Source organism: Syzygium oleosum, unplaced genomic scaffold, assembly GCF_021117445.2.
Source record: "Syzygium oleosum isolate NSW1041296 unplaced genomic scaffold, Sole_v2.1 Sole_v2.52, whole genome shotgun sequence".
NCBI classification, from domain to species: Eukaryota; Viridiplantae; Streptophyta; class Magnoliopsida; order Myrtales; family Myrtaceae; genus Syzygium; species Syzygium oleosum.
Window position 1 is genome coordinate 351,183 of NW_026607536.1, and position 20,096 is coordinate 371,278.

General features: G+C 40.6%; 4 protein-coding genes across 5 annotated transcripts; 2 read left to right on the forward strand and 2 right to left on the reverse strand.

The window, feature by feature from the left end:
* The first annotated feature begins 336 nt into the window (after nt 1-336).
* LOC115679624 (peroxisome biogenesis protein 19-2-like) lies at nt 337-3,953 on the forward strand. Its single transcript, XM_030603252.2, has 5 exons — nt 337-590; nt 734-776; nt 908-1,187; nt 1,335-1,651; nt 3,595-3,953. The coding sequence occupies exons 1-5, from the start codon at nt 548-550 to the stop codon at nt 3,638-3,640; spliced, it is 729 nt and encodes a 242-aa protein (XP_030459112.1). The 5' UTR covers nt 337-547; the 3' UTR covers nt 3,641-3,953.
* A 135-nt stretch (nt 3,954-4,088) lies between these two features.
* LOC115679621 (MLO-like protein 4) lies at nt 4,089-12,912 on the forward strand. Of its 2 annotated transcripts, XM_030603246.2 has the most exons (15): nt 4,495-5,100; nt 5,749-5,806; nt 5,918-6,144; nt 6,226-6,342; nt 6,460-6,520; nt 7,327-7,418; nt 7,825-7,899; nt 9,038-9,123; nt 10,204-10,253; nt 10,339-10,379; nt 10,464-10,634; nt 10,719-10,754; nt 11,058-11,125; nt 11,253-11,313; nt 12,172-12,912. In XM_030603246.2, the coding sequence occupies exons 1-15, from the start codon at nt 4,975-4,977 to the stop codon at nt 12,601-12,603; spliced, it is 1,701 nt and encodes a 566-aa protein (XP_030459106.1). In that variant the 5' UTR covers nt 4,495-4,974; the 3' UTR covers nt 12,604-12,912. The 2 variants fall into 2 exon arrangements, with proteins under 2 accessions (XP_056163294.1, XP_030459106.1); XM_056307319.1 differs by lacking the exon at nt 11,253-11,313 and having other exon boundaries at nt 4,089-5,100; nt 12,172-12,387.
* A 103-nt stretch (nt 12,913-13,015) lies between these two features.
* Nucleotides 13,016-13,797, reverse strand: LOC115679625 (ferredoxin). The gene has a single exon (XM_030603253.2). The coding sequence runs from the start codon at nt 13,749-13,751 to the stop codon at nt 13,311-13,313; it is 441 nt and encodes a 146-aa protein (XP_030459113.1). The 5' UTR covers nt 13,752-13,797; the 3' UTR covers nt 13,016-13,310.
* A 731-nt stretch (nt 13,798-14,528) lies between these two features.
* LOC115679620 (transmembrane 9 superfamily member 1) lies at nt 14,529-20,020 on the reverse strand. Its single transcript, XM_030603244.2, has 12 exons — nt 19,823-20,020; nt 18,601-18,793; nt 18,414-18,518; nt 17,732-17,749; nt 17,552-17,649; nt 17,323-17,475; nt 16,940-17,074; nt 16,658-16,824; nt 16,401-16,495; nt 15,912-16,285; nt 15,537-15,810; nt 14,529-14,985 (listed from the first exon to the last, which is right to left on the reverse strand). The coding sequence occupies exons 1-12, from the start codon at nt 19,910-19,912 to the stop codon at nt 14,918-14,920; spliced, it is 1,770 nt and encodes a 589-aa protein (XP_030459104.1). The 5' UTR covers nt 19,913-20,020; the 3' UTR covers nt 14,529-14,917.
* Nucleotides 20,021-20,096: the final 76 nt, after the last annotated feature.

Genomic DNA, 20,096 nt, shown 5'->3' on the forward strand with positions numbered 1-20,096 from the left:
GCCTAATCATTCCCATTTCTTATGGATTTACTAATATTTATATTTCGAAATGTAATTACGGATTTAGTAAATAATATATATTCGATGCACTGATAGGTGGATGGTTTTCCGACATGAAATTATTAAAATTCTCAAAACAGAAGCTGGTCAGAAACTTGTTGACGGTTCCCGATCAAGAAAAAAAAAAAGAAAGAAAAGAAAGAAATCTGTTGACGGTAAGATCGACCGTCTAAACTTGTCGACTGCGCTCGGCGACATTCAATCCACGCCGTTGGCTCGCGTTCATCAGCTCGTCCCCAAAAAGCTCTGTCGGTTGCACCGCCCCCGATTTGTATCCTTTTCGGGTCAATTTCGATAACTTTTCGCAGCAGCTCCGCCTGCTGCCTCCTCTTCTTCTTCGGAGTTTCAGCAGGGCGAGCGTCGTCGTCGTCGTCCTCCTCCTCCCTATCGCCATCGACGCGCCTCCAAAATCCTCGAATTTCGCCGGTGCTACAACGTGATTGGTCGCGATTGCCATTGGGGATTATAACAGGAATCGCTTTCCCCCATGGCCGACCACCAAGCCGATGATTTGGACGAACTCCTCGACAGTGAGTTTCTTCATCTCTCTCTCTCTCTCTCTCTCTCTCTCTCTCTCTCTCTCTCTCTCTCTCTCTCTCTCTCTCTCTCTATGTTTCTCAGAAAGATAGATATAGCGGGGATGTTTACGGGATAATTCGCGTGATGGTTTTAGGTGCTTTGGACGATTTCCAGAGTCTCAACCTTTCTTCTTCCAGGTGATTGTTGTTCTGGCACGGTCTTGTTTCTTTGATTTAAAATCATCAAATAGTTGGTGGGCATGTTTTTTTTTTTTTTTGTTGGGCAATCCTGACCGTATCGATTTTTTGGACTTTCTATTTGGATGTAGGAGTGGAGATGGTGCTGCGACGAAGCAGGAGGTGGCTCCTTTGCCTTCTGGGGTTCAGGGTTTGGGGATGGGATTGCCTGATTTGAGAAGTAAAAAGCAAAAGGGAAAGCAAATGGCATCGAAGGACACGACCCATGTTACGGAAGCTCTAGATAAGCTCAGAGAACAAACGAGGGAAGCTGTCAGAGGATTGGAATCTGTCACTGGTGCGGATGATTTGGGTGGTAATGCCATGTTGGAAGAATGGGTCAAGCAGTTTGAGGAGCTTGCTGGCACTCAGGTATAAATCACTCGAACACGATCCTTAGCCTGCAGACTGGGAATTGTGGTTCCGCGATAATAATGCTTGCTCATTCACCTCATTTGTGCAAGCAGTATAGGGAAAATTTTGTTTGTTTATAACTCTTTTCTTTTGATATCTCCTTAGGATATGGAATCTATGATGGAAAACATGATGCAGCATCTGCTGTCAAAGGAGATTCTTCACGAACCGATGAAGGAAATTGGAGAGAAATATCCAAAGTGGTTGGAAGAGCATGAAGCGACGTTGAGCAAAGAAGACTATGATCGCTTTTCCCATCAATATCAATTTATAAAAGATCTTAATGAAGTCTATGAGAAGGATCCAAATAATTTCACAAAGATTGTGGAGCTAATGCAAAAAATGCAGGAGTGCGGTCAACCACCGAATGATATTGTTCGGGAGCTGGCTCCTGATTTTGACTTATCCAGTCTTGGCCAGTTGTAAGTTTTCTCAATTATATTGTTTCCAATGTAGGCCATCTCTCATTGTTGAATTTTTCTTTGCTAAATCTGTGAGCAGTGATTCATGTCAGATATGTCTTAGGGAACTGACAATATTTATGATGTCTGGCCTTTTCTTTTACTTGAAAATATGTCTTCCTTAGTTAGTTGGATGATGCATTGCTAGGGGAAAATTGATGCTTCATGGGCAAATGACCTTTGAATCGCCCTACATACTCTCTCAAGTCCGCAGGCTTATAGTGCATTTGAGCAACTCCTCTTGGATTTATAATGAGATATTAGGAAAACCCAGCTTCATATTTGTGAAGTAGGGGCATATAATTGTCAAAAAAAATTTGGTTTTCAATCACCGGATATTGGGATTGTCCACCCAGAGGAAGTTTTCTTCGGCTAAGCTTCCATTGATGCTCAGTTGGTTCCTGCTGTCAATGAGCGATGCAAAAGTTGAAGTATCATGCAACATTATGTGCTCTCTCTTAAGGTTATCATCTCTTTCTGGATTCTCCTCCTTACATTATATTTGTACGAGCAAAATCAAAATTGTATATATAAGGCGTACTTCATGACTGCATTGAAGAGGACAGCATGTCGGGCAGGTCAAAGGTGATCCTCCAATCGCTGATCTTAGCTTTGAGCCCTTCTTCCTTTTGTTCCCTGCTACCTCTGAGAGTGGTCAAGAGCTTATTGGAATCAGGCGGGAAGGAAGAATGGAAAAGGGGATGGCAGTCTCCTTTCTTTTGTTAGGAATCGATCCAGTTGGTTGGTGAGCCTAGTGATAGGAGACTATAGAGAACACCCATCCATGGAGACAATGTAATGAGTTTCAGGATTTGGACATGCAAACTCTCCAATCCATTTTGAGCTTCCAGTCATTGCTCGGGAGTTCTGAGCTGAGCTGAAGATTGATTGAAATCAACTCCTACTTAACCTTTCCTGTCTATTTAATGGAATATTGAAGGAGACTTTATCGGTTCCCAGCTGGGCAGTGGAATTAGGTGAAACACTTTGCAAAAAGTCTGCTGCTTATTGCTGGAATGAAGCTGTCGTAGAGTGGGATAGCATCTTCATCATGAGGGGTTTTATTCCTCATAATACTACTAAGCCAATGGATGGCTATTTAACTGAAGAAGGAGAACTGCTTAATTAATATCTGGGCTTGGCTTTCATTGGAGTGGGAAAAGGAATTGTTATTGGTCGTGTGTATTGGGTTTTAACGTCATGATTAGTTCCTTTACTTGGTTACAACCCCCGTGCCAAGTTCCCTCAGTCATTTATCTCTTACTTTGGAAGACATAACCCTATCCTTGTTCAGTTTTCGGGACCCTAATTGCTTGAATATGACTATGTCTGGGATGATAAAAGGAACATGCGGAGACTCGAGAGACACTGTTTTTCTATTTCTCTGTAATTCTTTTTGAGTCATCACCCTTTGTAGTGCATTTATTCAATTTTTCATCTTTCTCCATTTAGTTTCCTCATAGTCCCCTCTATTTTCCAGATTTGTTAAGCCCTTCAAAGTGCCAGTAGCTTTCAGATCATGAGCAGCCTGGTTTACTGGGGCACAGTTTTGATGACATTTGGATGTCATCTCGGGTATTATCCATCAGGGATACTTTTTCCTTGTGGGTATCTGTTCATGAGGCCTTGTTGAAAGGCTAGTTTGAATCTAAAAGTTGAGCTTTTTTGGCCAAAAGAAGGATCTAGAATCTAGATACCTACTCCCCGGGGACAATGGAAATGCACTTAAAGAGAGAATTTGCTTTTCCGTCTTGGGTTCTCCATGTCTTAGCTTATATGGACCAATTACCGGATTCATTTTTGGTGAATGTGCTTTAATATTTGATCCTTTTAACTTGCTCTGCAAACAAGTAGTGGATTAAGCTCATTCATTCAATGGACTCATGAACGTTTAACTTGTGCAGATCACCTGAGATGCTGGAGTCTCAGCCAAATTGTTGTGTGATGTGATGTTCCCGTGATGTTTTCTTCGTGGTCCAACCAGGTAACAGAGGAGAAGAAAGCTAGCCTGCCATACGATTGGTGTTTTTTCAGTATGCTGTGTCAAATGTATTTTATCTCTCATATCCTAATTTCAAAAAATTCTGGGAAAAAGTGTAATTGAGAGTTTCTTTAGTTAGGTCGTTTAGGGTCTGGCTTCCTGATAAAGTTTTTGAACGATATCATTTGATTCAAGGGCTGGTTTTGCAAGACTTCTGGGTGAGCCTTTTGCTCTTTCAACTATTATATTTAGTGTTAAATGAGAAGATCATGATGCAGATAATGCTGGCCCCAGGACTTCAATGACCAGTTATGCTTTTCGTTTCAATAACATGATTTTTTTTTGTACACTAGACGGAAGAGATGTACCATCTTATGAAAATGCACGAACTTTATCCACTTGGCCCCATTGCAATCAGCAGCATATCGTCTGTTGTAACATGGTATCCGCACTTTATTTCGCCCTCTGGTCACATCGTTCATCAGACGTCACTTCCTCTTCTTTCCACATTAATAGGTGTCAGTCTAATAATGTTGCGTTGTACATACTTTCCAAAACAAGTCTTCAATCAGCAAATACATAAACTTTTTCACTACACCAGCCAAAACTACTGTTGGATTAGGAACGCCGGCTGCCATTATTTGGTTCCTTTGTGCACCAGATCATTAGGTAATGATGGAACATGGGCCGAAGCTAATTAATTTTCATGGCCAACGTACACTCTCTTTTCGGGCCACAGGGCCTACCTGCAAAACAACTGGTGCTACTGTTCAGACAGTAACCATTTAATCAGAGCCAGATCTCTCGAGTCTCCTTCCAGCTTCCAAGAAATGATGGCCAGTGAGAGAGAGTGAGAGAGAGATGCACGTGGGCGGGTCGCATTTCCTGCAATATTTTACGTGTATGTTCGCTTCGAGAAGAGAGAGACAGAGTGCGAGAGAGAGAGAGATTACGTCAATTCCCGCGCAGTGGAAAGTTGGCATTTGCTTTCACAGATCAGAAGACAAATCAAAGTCCGCCTTCTCGGAATAAGCTAAATTATTGACCGAGCTCGCTTTCTAAGATTCCTGGTCAAAAAACCCACATGCACGGGCTCAACCCTGACGCATGAACGAGAAAAACAACGTTAAACAAAGAAGAAGAAAATGGTTCCTTCTTTTTCCCCTGTTTCCCGGATCTATCGGTGTCACTCTCTCTTTCTTTTCCTGGGTCTCATGCTTTCTCCGAAAAAATCTCAACTTTCCTGAGAAATTAATGAAGTGAAAGTTTGCTGCTCTGAGTCTGCATAACAATCTAACGAAAGATGAACCCTTTGATGCAGCAAGGCAGGTCTCTGGCAGAGACCCCAACTTATCTGGTTGCTTCCGTTGTTACTGTCTTAGTCTTTGTGTGCCTTTTCGTGGAAAGGTCCATTTACAGATTTGGAAGGGTAAGCTGTAACACCCCTTTTCTCTCTCTCTCTCTCTGATCATTTACTTCTTCTTGCCTTGAGTGATGTGTTCTGGTCGTGGCTAGTCCATTTAGATGCTCTTTGAAAAGTTGACTGTTAAGATAAGTTCCAAGAAGTAATCATTGGTTTGGTGGCATTGGTTAATGTTTAAATGATGTTGGCAATGTTGGAATCTTTTTTTTTTCCCCCTAAATCTCTGAGTTGGAGTTCCTCATGCCACATAGTCTCTGGATCCAAAAAGTCCTTGGAAATTTCACTTTCCAGTGGGTGGGAGTATATGATCTTATTAGGACTAGAGAAGAAAATTTCTGTAGTCTCGACTATTGACTTCACCGGCTGAGGCGAACAGTGCAATATTGTAGTGATTGTTTCATATATATTGGAAAAAAACTGACTGCGTGTATTTAATCAACTCTGTTTCAGCCAGAGTGGAAGTCAACTGTTGGTAAGAATGTGGAAGTAATAAGTGATTGTTCGCTTAGTTGCCAAAATTGGAGCAACGAGTACTCTTTTTTAGTTTAATTTTACTTTTCATATTTTGTTCTTCGGCTGCAGATGTTTAATCAATGAATAGAAAGGTTTTTTCTTCCTTTTTAGTGTAAAAGTACTGACACATGCTTTCTGCAGTGGCTGAAGAAGACGAGGAGGAAGGCTCTCTTTGTTTCCCTGGTGAAGATTAAGGAAGGTGTGTATTTCCAATGATTCAAATTCAAATTTATGTGTCCCGGGCCAATGAGGGGCGGGTTGCCCTCAGTGAAGAATAAGCTGACTCCTGCTTCATTTGTTTGCTTGATAGAGTTGATGCTGCTTGGACTCATATCTCTACTGCTGGCCCAATGGGCAAATTGGATCTCTCAGATTTGTGTAAACTCATCTCTTTTCAGCAGCAAGTTCTACCTATGCTCCGAACAGGACTTTGACATGACAGGGAATGTTGTGTCTGAAAGTTCCTTCTCTTTTCTGAATGAGACCGATGTTCCTCCAAAAGGAATTAATGCTCTGTCATCTCATCAATGTGGAGAGGTAGTATGTTTCACTGTCATATATATCAATCTTTAATCTATTCACATAAATATCTATCAGACTGCTCGTAGCATGATGCAGGGCCGAGAACCTTTTGTTTCATATGAAGGTCTTGAGCAGCTTCACCGTTTTCTCTTCGTCCTCGGTATCACCCATGTTCTTTATAGCTGCCTTGCAGTTGGCCTTGCCATGAGCAAGGTCAGGCTTGTCTCCTCCATCTGCTAGAATTATTACTAGTATATCATGTTGGCATCGCTATATGGACTGTGATTTCTTTGATGAACTGTATTTGATCCCTAATTGCATCCGCTGCAGATTTACAGCTGGAGGAAATGGGAAAACCAGGCTACTCTAACTACTGAAGGGGATGTCCAAGGTAAGTCATAAAAACTGATTGAAATCAAGATAAATCATTTTCCTTGATTGCTAATCATGCAAAAAACTAATTGTTAAAATATTTGCTACTTATTTTTTGTTAGTGTTCTTTGCCTTGTGTTCTGATTATGCAAAGAGAGCGGTGTTTTCAGTTAAATAGAGGTTCTGCAACATGATTACCAAAAGAGTAGGTATTTTTTTCCAAAAAAAGATTAGGTTTCAGTAACAGGATGCTGATGGTATTGTGTCTCCCTTCAAGATAAACAAGCTGCATGGAGATTCTAACAGTTAACTTATAGTATAAGAAAAGAGACTAGACAATGTTAGAGAAACTTGAGTAATTGGCAGAAATTCTGGTGTTATTTGGGATAGGTGGATAGATTACTTCCTTTCTAGAGTGAGCTTCAGCTGATCAGAAAAGAGCTTTTAAAGTTAACTGGGTTTCTTTTTGCAATCCCAGTACATTGCTATTGCTCTCTTTAGAACTAAAGTTGTACACTCTTCCACCTAAAACAGAGTCAAAAGCCCCCAAAAGAGCCTTGTGTCATAGAAATTTTATTGGTGATTGAGCTCATTAATAAGTCACAACTGACCTCCATATCCGGTTGCTGACTATTTCTGTAAAAGAGGATGATTACTGTGTCTTACTTGTGCAATAAAGTTTCTCTTTTTCTCACCCTATCATCGTGTTTCTTTTTCTTCATCGAAAAACATATGCTTGATGGACTTGGTTATAGATATTGATCTTGTTCATTTCCAAGTTTCTGCTTGTAATCATTCTAAGCTCAAGTTTTGATATTTTTACAGCAAAGAAAGCCAAGATTATGAGGCGACAGTCTACATTTGTTTTTCACCACACATCTCATCCATGGAGCCGGAATAGGGTCCTTATTTGGATAGTAATTACTCTTCCTTCTGGACTTATTTCTAGACCGCAAGGCATTTTAGTATATCCCAATGTGTTTTTTGATCTAGTTGCCTTCTTAGTCAACCATCTTGTTTGACTGCAGAAGCCAGTAAACAATCTCTTAGTTTGTCCCATACGTTCTCTTATGCTTTTGGGTGCAATCAGTGAGGTGGAAGGACTCATTAGTTATTGCAAGGGATTTTTTATCATTGCCACGGGACATTAAAGCCTCATTTTTGTGCTTCGAAATTTAATTGCCTTATTCAGTATTTTGTTCTCTTCTGACAAGACATTTTTCATTATTTTATGACGCACACTTATTCGACTGATGAACCTTTGTGAAGTTGATCTCGTGTTGCATATACATAGGTTAGTGACACTGTATGATATTTGTGCAGCTTTGCTTTCTTCATCAATTTAGGAGTTCTATCCAAAGATCAGACTACCTGGCTTTACGTTTGGGTTTCATCAGTGTAGGTATCTAACTTCAGTCCATTCCTTGTTAGACATGCTCTCTCTCTCTCTCTCTCTCTCTCTCTCTCTCTCTCTCTCTCTCTCTCTCTCTCTCTCTCTCTCTCTGTGAGACCGAGAGATGGGACGTGTTTTCTATTCTTATCACTCCTACAACACAGCCTCCAAACTAGAAATAATTTTTCATCTTGGCAATAACATTGCAGAACCTAGTAGCAGAAGACGAAGCCTATGCATACTTTAAATAAATATAAAGAAACTTACTTCAACAATCTTCAACAATAATCATATACCTAAAAACGTATAAAATACACTTTTTTAGGCCATCTCTAATTAAAATCAACTGGAAGTGGCACATGCTTGGTTGTAATGCATGGTTATAAACTGAAGCAATATAATTGCATTAGTGAGTTACATGATCCCTCTTTCGTTGTGTAATAGTCAACCGGTGACTTCAAAAGAAACATGTTAGCCAATAAGTTATGAGACTGTCGTAATTGATATACCTTAGTTCTCTTTTGGTGATGAAAAATGCACACAAGTTTACTGGCCAGGTTATCACAGAAATATCATCTCAACCTCCTAGGATTTTCTATGAAATGCACGCTGATAATATCTCACATACATACTACAAGAAATATATATACAGGGAAGAAATACTAAAATTGATTATGTGTTTTTTAGGGACTTCTACGATTTAGCTTTATCTTGAATTTTTAAGTGCTTGGTGAAATAAAAAGAACATTTAGCTTGTTTGGCCAATGAAAGAAAATTGAGATAGAAAGAAGAATTTTTGCATCGTGTTGAATACTGAGTTCTAAGAAGTAAGAACTTCTAGAATGAGACTTAAGCTCAAGGAGCCACGATCTTAAGATTGGCTGTTTGACATTTTTTAATAGCACCGACAGCAAGTAAATCTACCCCAAAATAATACAAGGAACAAGTCTACCACCAAACTTAATAATTTGATGGCTAAGTCTATGTGGTAAGTGTATCACCTTGATTAGCAAAATGTAGCTGACATGAGATCATAAGCACTATCTGTTACATTACAGCAATTACTCCTTCTTCCTAGTTTGTTGAAATTATCTTTTCAAGCTAAAATATTCTCTTAATTTACATTGCTTTAATGGTATCCAGAAACACGGTTTGCCCCACTCTTACAATTTTCACAAGTATATGGTACGCAGCATGGAAGATGAGTTTCATGGTATTTTGGGAATCAGGTTAGCATTAACCATTTACCTGTCTTCTGATTCTTTGGTTATCAGGTATCTTTTCACTGTACAATGTCTTTTTTATGCTGAAACCTACAAGCTATGAGCAACCAGACCTAGTCGCCATAGGACAAATCTATTGCAGTTCAATTTGGGCCTCGAAAAGTGGTTCATCATTGACTTCTTAGCTGCATTAAAGAAAAAGTTAACGTAATGAATTATCTACTCCGCTACAAATGACATTGCTTCCACAGGTTAATAAGTGAGAACTACCTGCCACTGTAAACCACAGAAAGATTTCTTTTGGGGTGGTGTCCATTGGGACTTGAGTGATTGACATAGTACGAGAGTGAGGAACCCTTATGTGGATGCATTAATTGTGTTCCTACTTATAAAATTGGTTTTTTTTGGATGTGGCTGATCATGCTGGGTTCTTGAGCCAACACATTCTAACCTCACTTCTGTTGTATACGAGAATATACCCTACTAGTAATTACCGTCAACTGTTTAAACCTGAAAAGAAGTTAACTCTATGACTTCGGTTGTGAGCATGTCTTCAATCTAAACAGTTCTGAATTCATGTCTGAGTCATTATCCGCATCAAGTTGGCAACACCTAATTTCCTCTTTAGAGGAAGTGGCAGCAACATTATCCACATGGTCTTACAGGTATGATTGATGTTGCTGGACCATACTGGCTTGGAGGTTGTGTAGTTTCTTATCTCTACTTTCTTGCTTTCTTTCCTTTGATAGTTGCTGTGGAGATAATGTGGTGGTTGCATACCTTTGGGATACAAAAGCCTAATTTGCCTGAGTTTTTGGGTATTCGATTGACTTCTGGTGTTTCTGAATGAGAATGAGATCTTGTAAGTCCTTCGAGGCTTCAGTTCACATAATGTCTGGAAAGACATCATCCAACCATTCTATATATGGAAACTTTGCCGCCCTTAAGGGCCATAATATACAATGCTAGGTCAATATAAAACACAAAGCTGATCTTGTTACTACACTGTCTAAGCTTCTTTGATGATATTCCTTCACTTCACAGACACGACCTCATTTGACAGAATCTCAATCTTGTCTTTTGCAGTTGGCCACTGTGGGGTTATGCTATCATTTGCATCTTTGTGAATGTCCATGGTAACTTGTCATATTCAGAATGCAATTTCAAGTGCAAATAGGTAACTTGTGGTATATATATCTTATCAAAACAGAAAATTTGCAGGTCTCAATATTTATTTCTGGCTTTCGTTCATCCCTGCCGTTGTAAGTACCTTCTTCACCATGGTATTCTAGAAAATGGACCAAATTCGTTGGTTGTGTAACTTAAACTTGTTTTGTGCATGTTAGCTTGTTATGTTGGTGGGGACAAAGCTCCAGCATGTTGTCTCATCACTAGCACTCGAAATTGTAGAGCCCACAGGTCCATCCAATGCAACACAAGTAAAGCCTCGGGATGATCTGTTTTGGTTCGGAAAGCCAGAGATACTGTTACAATTAATACAGTTCATCATATTTCAGGTTACTTCCTGTGCCTATGTTTTGCATACACATGTATTGTCGTTGTCATTTTGGCTGACGGTAGTCATCTTCCTCGCTGTGCAGAATGCCTTTGAGATGGCAACATATATCTGGGCATTGGTAAGATTAATTATTGTTCTCTAGTATTCTTTCTTTTATGCAATCATTTATGGCTTGAACTGAATGCATGGCCAAAAATTATACGTTCTTGGGGGTCCATGGAATGGTTTTCAGTTATATACGCCCCGGAACCTTTTTTTCCTTCAACAGTGAATGATAATGCAAAGAATAAATAACTTATTTGCCCATTAATGGTATGTGGCAATCTCTCTCTCTCTCTCTCTCTCTCTCTCTCCTGCCTACAGTTGCCTGTCAATTATTGAAGGGTGATAGGTTATTGAGTCTTCTATGTTTCTTGTTTAGTGGGGATTTAAACAAAGGTCATGCTTCATGAAGAACCATTTGTTAGTAATCATTCGCCTTGCTTCCGGGTAAGTCTCTATGTTTGAGTTGCAGATCTCTTTTATTTCATTATTCCTAATTTCAACTACTTTATTATTCATATGGGTTATCTGTCAACAATTTTCTGCTATATCCCCCAATCAATTTCCAATGCAGGGTCATCGTTCAGTTCTGGTGCAGTAATAGCACAGTTCCCCTGAATGTAATTGTCACACAGGTCGGTGCTTACCTTCTACTGTAGAAATATAGTCCTTAATGCACAAAGTCATTTGTTAATATCTTTGTAGATAAGGTGGATCTCATTGAATCAACATATCTTGTAGAATCCTCAAGTTAGCCTGCTTAATTGTGTATATCATTATAGGAACCTAAAAAGTCCAAGGTGCTTATTTTGGTTCTTATTCATGAAGTGGTTGTTGAATGAATCCGATCAATCCGGAGCAAACGTAACAATAGTTTGTATTCTCTAGAAGACTTATTAATTGGGATGACAAATACTTTTATGTTGACTTCATGTCACTAGCAGCAAGCAATAGGCGTGACCATTTGATAGTGGAACTATACCTTCATGTTTGTCTGCTCAGTGGCTACTTTAATATTAATTCGTCTTCAATATTAAGACTGAACATAAGTATTCCCCTCACATGACCTTTCGGTGTTTTAATATCACTTTGGCAAAGCTTAAGAGGAAAAAATTTGAATAGAGTGCCCATTTTCTGACGGAGTTCATAAGATATTTCTTACTTTTACTAGTAGCAACCATCGGCCCCCTGGATACTCTTCAGAAATGCGCACATGCGCACGTGCGCATGTTTCTTTTGGATGTTGACACAACTAAGAGTGACTATCACAGACTTACCTCTTGATTTGATAAGAAATGAGTAGATGCTAAGTGAAAAGTTAAATGCTCAACAAGGCTAGCTTGACTCCTGGAGATAATTGTCTACTTCTGGTAATTTGTGTCTGGTCGGTACTAAATTTTGGAAGTACATCTAAATTTAAAACTGAGCTCAAGTTTTAGTGACTGCCTCTAATATCATAGTATGTCATTGCCTCTTGAATTCGTGTGTTGTAGATGGGATCTCGGTGCAAAAAAGCCTTGGTTGCAGAGAGCGTCAGGGAGTCACTCCATAGCTGGTGTAAAAGAGTGAAGGAGAAATCAAAGCGTGATTCTTTGCGTTTGTATACCGTAAGGTCTACTTGTTCACTTGATACAACAATAGATGAGAGGGATGAAATAACGGTGGCATCAGGTACATTATCTCGGAGCTCTTCACTAGCCTCTCTCAATAATCAGGATACCGTCACCTCGATAGACCAGATAGAGACCGTTCTTGATATTTCCGATCGTCCGCAAAAGGAGTTTTTGTTTCGGATGGAGGAATTCTTGTCCGAGTCCTTGCGCATGAGCACGCCACACTCGCGTCATGGCGAAGAAGACAATGTAGGAGAAGTTGGGGAGGAAGGTAAAGATGAGACTCTGTCAGAGTTGTTTCGGAGGACTTAAGCCACATGATTCAGATCAATCGGCTTAGTTATAGGATGACGGAATGACGTTATACTCATCTACATTCACGATATTGTAGAAAAAGGGGGCTCTGCTCATCTTGTATTACCCAAAATCCTGTAGGATATTTTCCTCTCTATCAAACTGGTTAAGGTACAAATGGCTCCCGGAGTGTGATGGGATAGGAGATACAAAAGCAGCGAAGAAAACTTTATATCACGCAGCCTTTTGCGAGAGTTTAGTTTGGCTGGAGCATATGAATACCCCAATTTCTAATTTGTCATACTTTGCAGAGTACTGTTCTCCAAACATGGCATTAGCAAGATGACATCAATGCATTTCAAGCCACAGACATCCTTTTATTGTCATAAGCAGGCTTTAAATGCATTTGTGCGGTTTAGAGCACTGCCCCTGAAACTGACTACTGACATCTTCATATTATAATGCTGAACGTACATACTTATGAAGGATGTCTGCACACCAAATGCAATAGAAAGGAATATAGAGCATGAGTTTTATTTCCTCATACAGAAATAGGAAAAAGAAAAGCCATTACAGTAGACTCAGAATAACATTAAATTATCCCTGGCACAGTAAAAAAGGAAGAGACTAAGTGAACTAACAAACAGGTAAAGAGGGAGGGAGAGAGAGAGAGAAAGGACAAGTTGCATGGAGTGAGACTAATTTATGCAAAGCAAATAGGAGCTTCAAGCAGTGAGCTCCTCTTCCTTGTGAGTCTCAATGGTGACATCAGATTGAGGGTAGGCAACACAGGTGAGGACCCAACCTTGATCAATCTGATCATCATCCAGGAAGCTGCCGTCGCTCTGGTCGACGCTCCCCGCCACGACCTTGCCCGCGCAGGACGAGCAAGAGCCGGCGCGGCAGGAGTAGGGCAAGTCGATGCCTTGCTCCTCGGCCTGGTCCAAGATGTAAACATCATCGGGGACTTCAATTTCGACTTTGCCTTCGGGGGTGATCAGGGTGACCTTGTAGGCGGCCATGGCAGTCACTCTTCCACGGCCAGAGTTGACACCAAACAGGGCCTGACCCACATTGGGGAATGCCCTGAGTCTGTTCACTGGCTGCATCCTCACGAAGGGGGAGCTCACCACGCTTCCTGAGAGTGCAGCTCCTGCAAGTGCCATTTCTCTTCTCTTCTCTCTAGTTTGGTGTGAAAAAAACTGAGAAGACTGTCATACTTTGAGCGCCTTAATATTGGATGTGGGAAGGAGAAGAGGATAGGGGATTGTCTCTGGCTTGTGGCTTGCCACGTGGCGCGTCCTGGTGCCTCGCTCTATCTCTTTATCATCAGGACCAGATAAAATTGGGTGACTGGTGAGGAGGTCGACCGTGGATGCCACATTCCTCCCTTGAGATAGTTTTTGGCCTTCATTTTTTCTCTTTTCTTTTCTTCTTTTGGTGCGCGTGAGACAAAAGAAACCCACATTTCTGGTCCATTTTCCTGCCCAAGATTAATTTCCTGGTCTTCAGTTAATAAAGTCCATTTTCCCATAAGAAAATGAGAGAAGAGTGAAGATTCTCATTCCATTTGGTGACTGGTAGAGACTCTTTAAACGGCCAAATCCACGAAAGCGCTTCAATATGTGTGAATAGCAAAGTAAACGCATTGCGTACCACACATAATAGAGGTCCAGGAAACTCCCAATTCCAATTAAAGCCGATATTCGCGAAACTTCTACATGCGAACAGCCCTAGCAACTAATACATGCCTATCAGGACCAAACTGACAATCGGCAGAGCATCAGTGGTCGCATGGAACCGCAACCAGAAAGCGAAAACGAAAGACAAGGCCACAGAAGCCATAGCAGACACCCGAAGAAACTCGCTACCTGGAGGGCGATTATGCATTCCAGGGCCAAAACTGGCATATTCCATATTAAACAATAGCAGAAGGAACATGATCATCAGGATCACAAAATTCATTATCGACTCCTTTCCTGCTGAAGTCCATATTCCAGACAGCAAAAATAGCATTACAACGTTAGCAGACTCAAGAAATTAAGTATCCACTGGGGCACCTATTTGTAAAAAGTTTCTGATAGCGAGAACAATCCCTGCACCCTATTCATCTTACAGCTAGAATATAAAGGAAAAAAAAAAAATTCTCAGGATTCCCCAGGCTCGGCGGAAGAAAGTGTACATCCCCATCCTTGAATTCCGTGATAACCGTCCGGTGACATTCTAAATAGTCCGCAAGGTGATAGGCTGGCTTCCTCTCGATTTTTATTGTCATCTCCACAACCAAAAGGTACCGGGAAAAACCATTTCGCCCACTTCCCATCATGAAGCTCTAATCACATTTGATGTTTCTGTAGATCCTCCTTACAAACAAATTCGAGCCCAGATAACCAACGGCACCTGTGCGCAATCATCACACATAGATGCTCAATACTCCAAGAGAAAAAGAAGACTGATCAAGTCGTTGAATTAAATGGCAGCCTTCGAACATGGAATTACAAGAGCTAATAGACTCCAAACACATAGGTGGCAAACTAGAAAAAATTATGGCACTCTCATAAGGTATTGAACTAGCTACAAAGCTACTAACCATCATCTACCATAGAGAAAACCTGACATGAAAAAAAAATATGTATTGCAAATGAATGTTTAAAGCAACTGATTTACTAAATTCCTCCCTATGGACCAAAAAATTTAGGGATTTAGTGTCCTCCTAGACAAGCTGAGTCCAGATATCTAACTGAACGTGCACAAACCACCACATACCAAAATTTGCAATCATGTAAAAGAAAAACTTTATAGGAAGCTGACTACTAAGTCTTTTTTATTCTACAACAAACATTGCAAATGAAAGTCATTAAACCCTCTTTTTTGGGCGGGGGCGCAGTAAATAGAGCAATTAACATTTTTTTTTATTTTGGTGCAATCACTGAGGACATCATAATACTCACCACAAAGTATTCCCAGTCCAAGACAGAACATCAAGGTGTATCCAAAATAGAAGCTGGTCTGGAAGAACCCCGACATCTTAGTCTTCACATGGTAGTAATAGATTGAGTACAAGTATACATAGACAGCTGTTGAGGCAGCAGAGAAAAACGAGGTCCACTGCCAATGATAATTCTCAGCATTTAAGAGAAAGTATGTGCCCACAATTGTTACACAAACCGTAACAATGATGAGAATTAGGAAAACAAGCAGCATAAATCCATACACGTAGTACACCTGTAAACCACAATAGAGCAAAATCAGATACTGAATTATCATTAACTTCATTGGTTTGTTCTAGAAATCAAGATCTTCCAGTAAGGGGAACTGGAAATCACCTTGTAATTCCAGAAAGAAGTGAAGACAAAGTACATCTCGATAAAAATGCTGCCAAAGGGTAACAATCCTCCCATCATCGACACCACAGAGGGTGTCAAGTACCACTTTTTCTCAGGAATGGGACGAGGAATAGTCTTCACACGACATGGGTTGTTCGGAGCTCCACTCCAGTTTCTTCCTACGACTGTTCCAAGGAGAGCTAGGGGGAATGAGATGAATGCCCAGATAACAAAAACCACTACCATAGTACCAAAAGGAATTGCTGCTAAAGACCCATAAAATATAGCAATGGTATTGAGGATGAAGCCAATTCCAAAGCACATAAATGGGAATAAAGATGCCGTGAGGATCATCGACTTGATCCAACTTTTACCTACACAAGATAACAGAATTTCATAATCAGCAAAACACACCTTAGAAAGCAACTTTAATTAATAACAAAGATCGAAGGCAATTGAAAATGATGACAACACGTCGAGAGTACTGACCGCCATGACGTGAGTACATTCCACCACTAACATAGCCAGAAATAAAGGAGGTGAAGGCATAACATAGGATAAAAGTTGTAACAATTGCTCCTCTCCTGAACAATAGTAATTCATGTCATGACAAAAAAAAGACACATTCAATTGCAAGATATCAAGAAAAGTAAAGCTGGATTATATTATTTCAGCTAGCGGATCAAAGAAATCCTCCTGTCTTAAGCAAAATTATCCACAAATAATCATTAAGTATGAGAACATACCCAACATATAACATTCCAACAATTGCCAACAATATGACAAGGAGCACAAGTAGAGCAAGCTGAGCACCAGTGCCAACCACAGCTGACAGCAATACTAAATTACGTGGAGGCCGAAAAACATCGCCATGGACAAGTTTCCAGCCAGACTCTTCACTCACATCCCTTTCCTGGGTAGAGCATCAAATAGTCATCATAATTTAGTCAGCGACACTGCAACATCAAAAAGAAGACACTAAACATCAGAGCACAGGAGGGGACAGCAAAATATCAAAAGAGAATCACCAGAGTCTCCAGATCATCATCTTCCCTTGCGTATTTCGCATAGTCATTTCTCAGAGTCCGCATCAAAATCATCGACACCAAGCCAGTTAGGAATATCACCATCATGAATGAATTGAAGATAGAAAACCAATGGATCTGTCACACAGGAAAAGTGCACAGAAATTAATGAGAAAAGGAAAATTGAACAGAACGTCCTGGAACAAAAAATATTGTTACTTTCACGAAGATTACTAGATAATCCATAATGCTATTGAATATTGATAAACAAATGTCAGGAGCAAACGAGTGTATAGAACATAAATACGCCGTAAGCAAATGGAGACGATGATCTTCTTGCGTTTATGCATGTACGTAACTAAAAGATAGTAAACCACCATACTAACCTGATGCTCAAAGAAAGGGTAATCCAAATAAACATCAAAACGACGTGCAAAAGAAACAGGAATCTCTTCCCATTTGACAGAGTATGTCATATCATATGTCTTTCCAACTTCCAAGGCCTTTGGATTCTCTGGCATCAGACTAGCATGAATAATCTACATAAAAGAAGAGTGGTAAGTAAGCATCAGAATCCTTAACTGTTATAAATAACAGATGAACTGATAGTCACACCTGATTTTTGTTGTACTTAACACTGATGCTTTTATGAGTGTATAGTACGTGCTTGCTGTTATCACTGTTCTTATCAGGGTGCAGTTCACCAACAAAACCTAAAACAGGAAAGAAAAGTGTGAGACTGGAAAACATTCAAAGTTTTAAAATTCAATCTAACAATAACTATTAATTACATACCCCACAAAGGCAGATCATCTGGACTTGCATTCAGCAGGCAATATCCCAAAGCATGATCCAGAAAGACATCAAGTTGAAATGAGTAAGGGCAAATAATAATACAGATCTTCAACCCACCAGACGAAGAAATATATCAATCAATATCAAAGGGAGGGGGAAAAACGATAACCATGTCACAAATGGTCCTAGTGAAGTCATAGAACACACATGGTTCTATTGATACTAAAAGAAACAATGCCAATTCATGCATACAGTAATGGTCTAAATTGCCGTGGCTGCTGCATTCACACTTTTAAGCCCAGTAAATAACATCCACAATCACTTTGAATATGTAGTATAAAATCATTGGAACTTCTACAAGGAGCCTCCCAAGGCCCGTGCAACTCTCCACAAAAAAAAAAGGGAGGGGGGGGGGGGGGGGGAAGGGAAGGGAAGGAGGAGAAAAACACAGCTATGGGGTTCCTGGATTACAGATTGTATGTATTAAAGGTCATGCTTTCCTTACACTGTGTCAAACCATCAAATATTTGGATAAAGCTAGTTCCATTAAGTTCTCTCTTTAGTCATTAAGTAAATTAAGATATATAAGAGGTGAGTTAATCTATCAGAATATGTTAACATAAAAGAAGTAGATGATACCTAAACATTAAGTCAATGAAGTACTCAACAAAGGTTTACATACCCATGAAGAATTCAAACCAATAACTATTCTCAATAGCATCCTTGAATTGTTTGACCTTCCCTTCATCAAGTTCAAGTGGACAAATGACACCTTTCTCCACAGTCTCTGCAAAGGAAAACGTCTCACAATAAGCTCCACATAATATCAGATTCAACAGTTAAAAATAACGTGAAGGCAATCTGCATACTTCGAAACTTTATCTCAATCTGGCTATCGATGAGTTCATTTCCACCAAGGACCTCACCAAGACCACCCCACTTATGTGCAGGATTTCCAGGAGCACGGCAAAATGGGAGGCTGTAATAATTGTATGTTTCTTGGGGATTGTTGTATGGGCCAACCTTATTAACCCAAAGGGTGACTGCCTCGTCTTGCTGATACTGAAAGAGAAGTGAAAAGTTGTCAGCAAGAATGTGCGTCTTCTGTTTGGATAAGGAAACATAAAATAACGAGCTGTTGCTGCCAAAAATAGAGGTATAGTTTACTGATATGGCAATAGACGTGCTGCCTATAAAACCAACAGCAGTCAACAACCCATTCTTTTTTTTGTCTTTACAACCTATCAGTGAGTATCTTCCCTTGTGACTATATTCAATAAATTCGTAAGATTTTTAGAAAGCTCATCGAGAAGACGAAGTTCACCAAGAACCTGATCTTGGTCTTTAAAAGCTTTGTCTTTACAACAATAATATGAAAGTTCCTATTGCAAGCTTAAGGCTACAATTCTACTTATTAAAAATGATCAAACTATATTAGCAGAAGCAGCTAGCACTCGAGAGTCGAATCAAGACTATCTACTGCCGAGAAAAAACAGGAGAAAGCAGCTCTAGGAAAATTGAGATCAATGCGAAAAAGTCAGTGCTTTGCATTCATCATCACGGGAACCACATTAGGACAACGATCAGCGAGTGAGATCCAACTACTGACACTAAAAAGACTGAGCACTGACTTGCAACGTATAAAGATCTAGTGCCACTGTAAGAGAATTGGCAAGTCATTCACAATCAGACGCACGAAAGAAGCTTTAACATCCCGATCAATGCCGTACATTACAATGCTAACGCCCAAGAAAACATCTGAGACCGTGCACGTGCACAGAAGCGAGTAAACCCCCCCACGTGCATCGCGGTTCTCCTCCGGACAAACTAAGCCACAGGCACTTCCACCGACACAAACCCGGCGCACCCACGCAAATCTAAAGCCGACACGGCCAGATTCTGGCGGAGAACCCTCGAATCAAAGCGGAAAACGCCGGAGCCGAGACAGCGCAAATCCCGAAAGAGCAGATCTAAACCAAATTAGGGACCAAAAACGAGGCCGCGAGCGAGATCTAGGATTCAGGAAAACGCGTCGGGGACCAGTGGCCGAGTCAACCACGACGCGGTGGGAAGGACGAGGACGAGCTTTACCTTGTGATCTGACTCGGAGGCGAGGGCGGAGGAGGAGAGGAGGAAAAGGAGAGGGAGGAGGAGAGAGAGGGATCGGACGGCGGGAACCATGGCGGTCGCCGGCGAGGGTCGGATCTGAATCGGGGTCAGAATCGGACCGAGAGAGGTCGTCGTCGTTGTCGTTCCCTCTGTACCTGGGAGCTTCTGCGGGTTGGAGGAAGCGTTAAATGAAGGGGGCGAGTCGGGTCTCAAAGCGGGTTTAAGCTCCGGTTCAGCTCCACGGCCCTATCCGGGC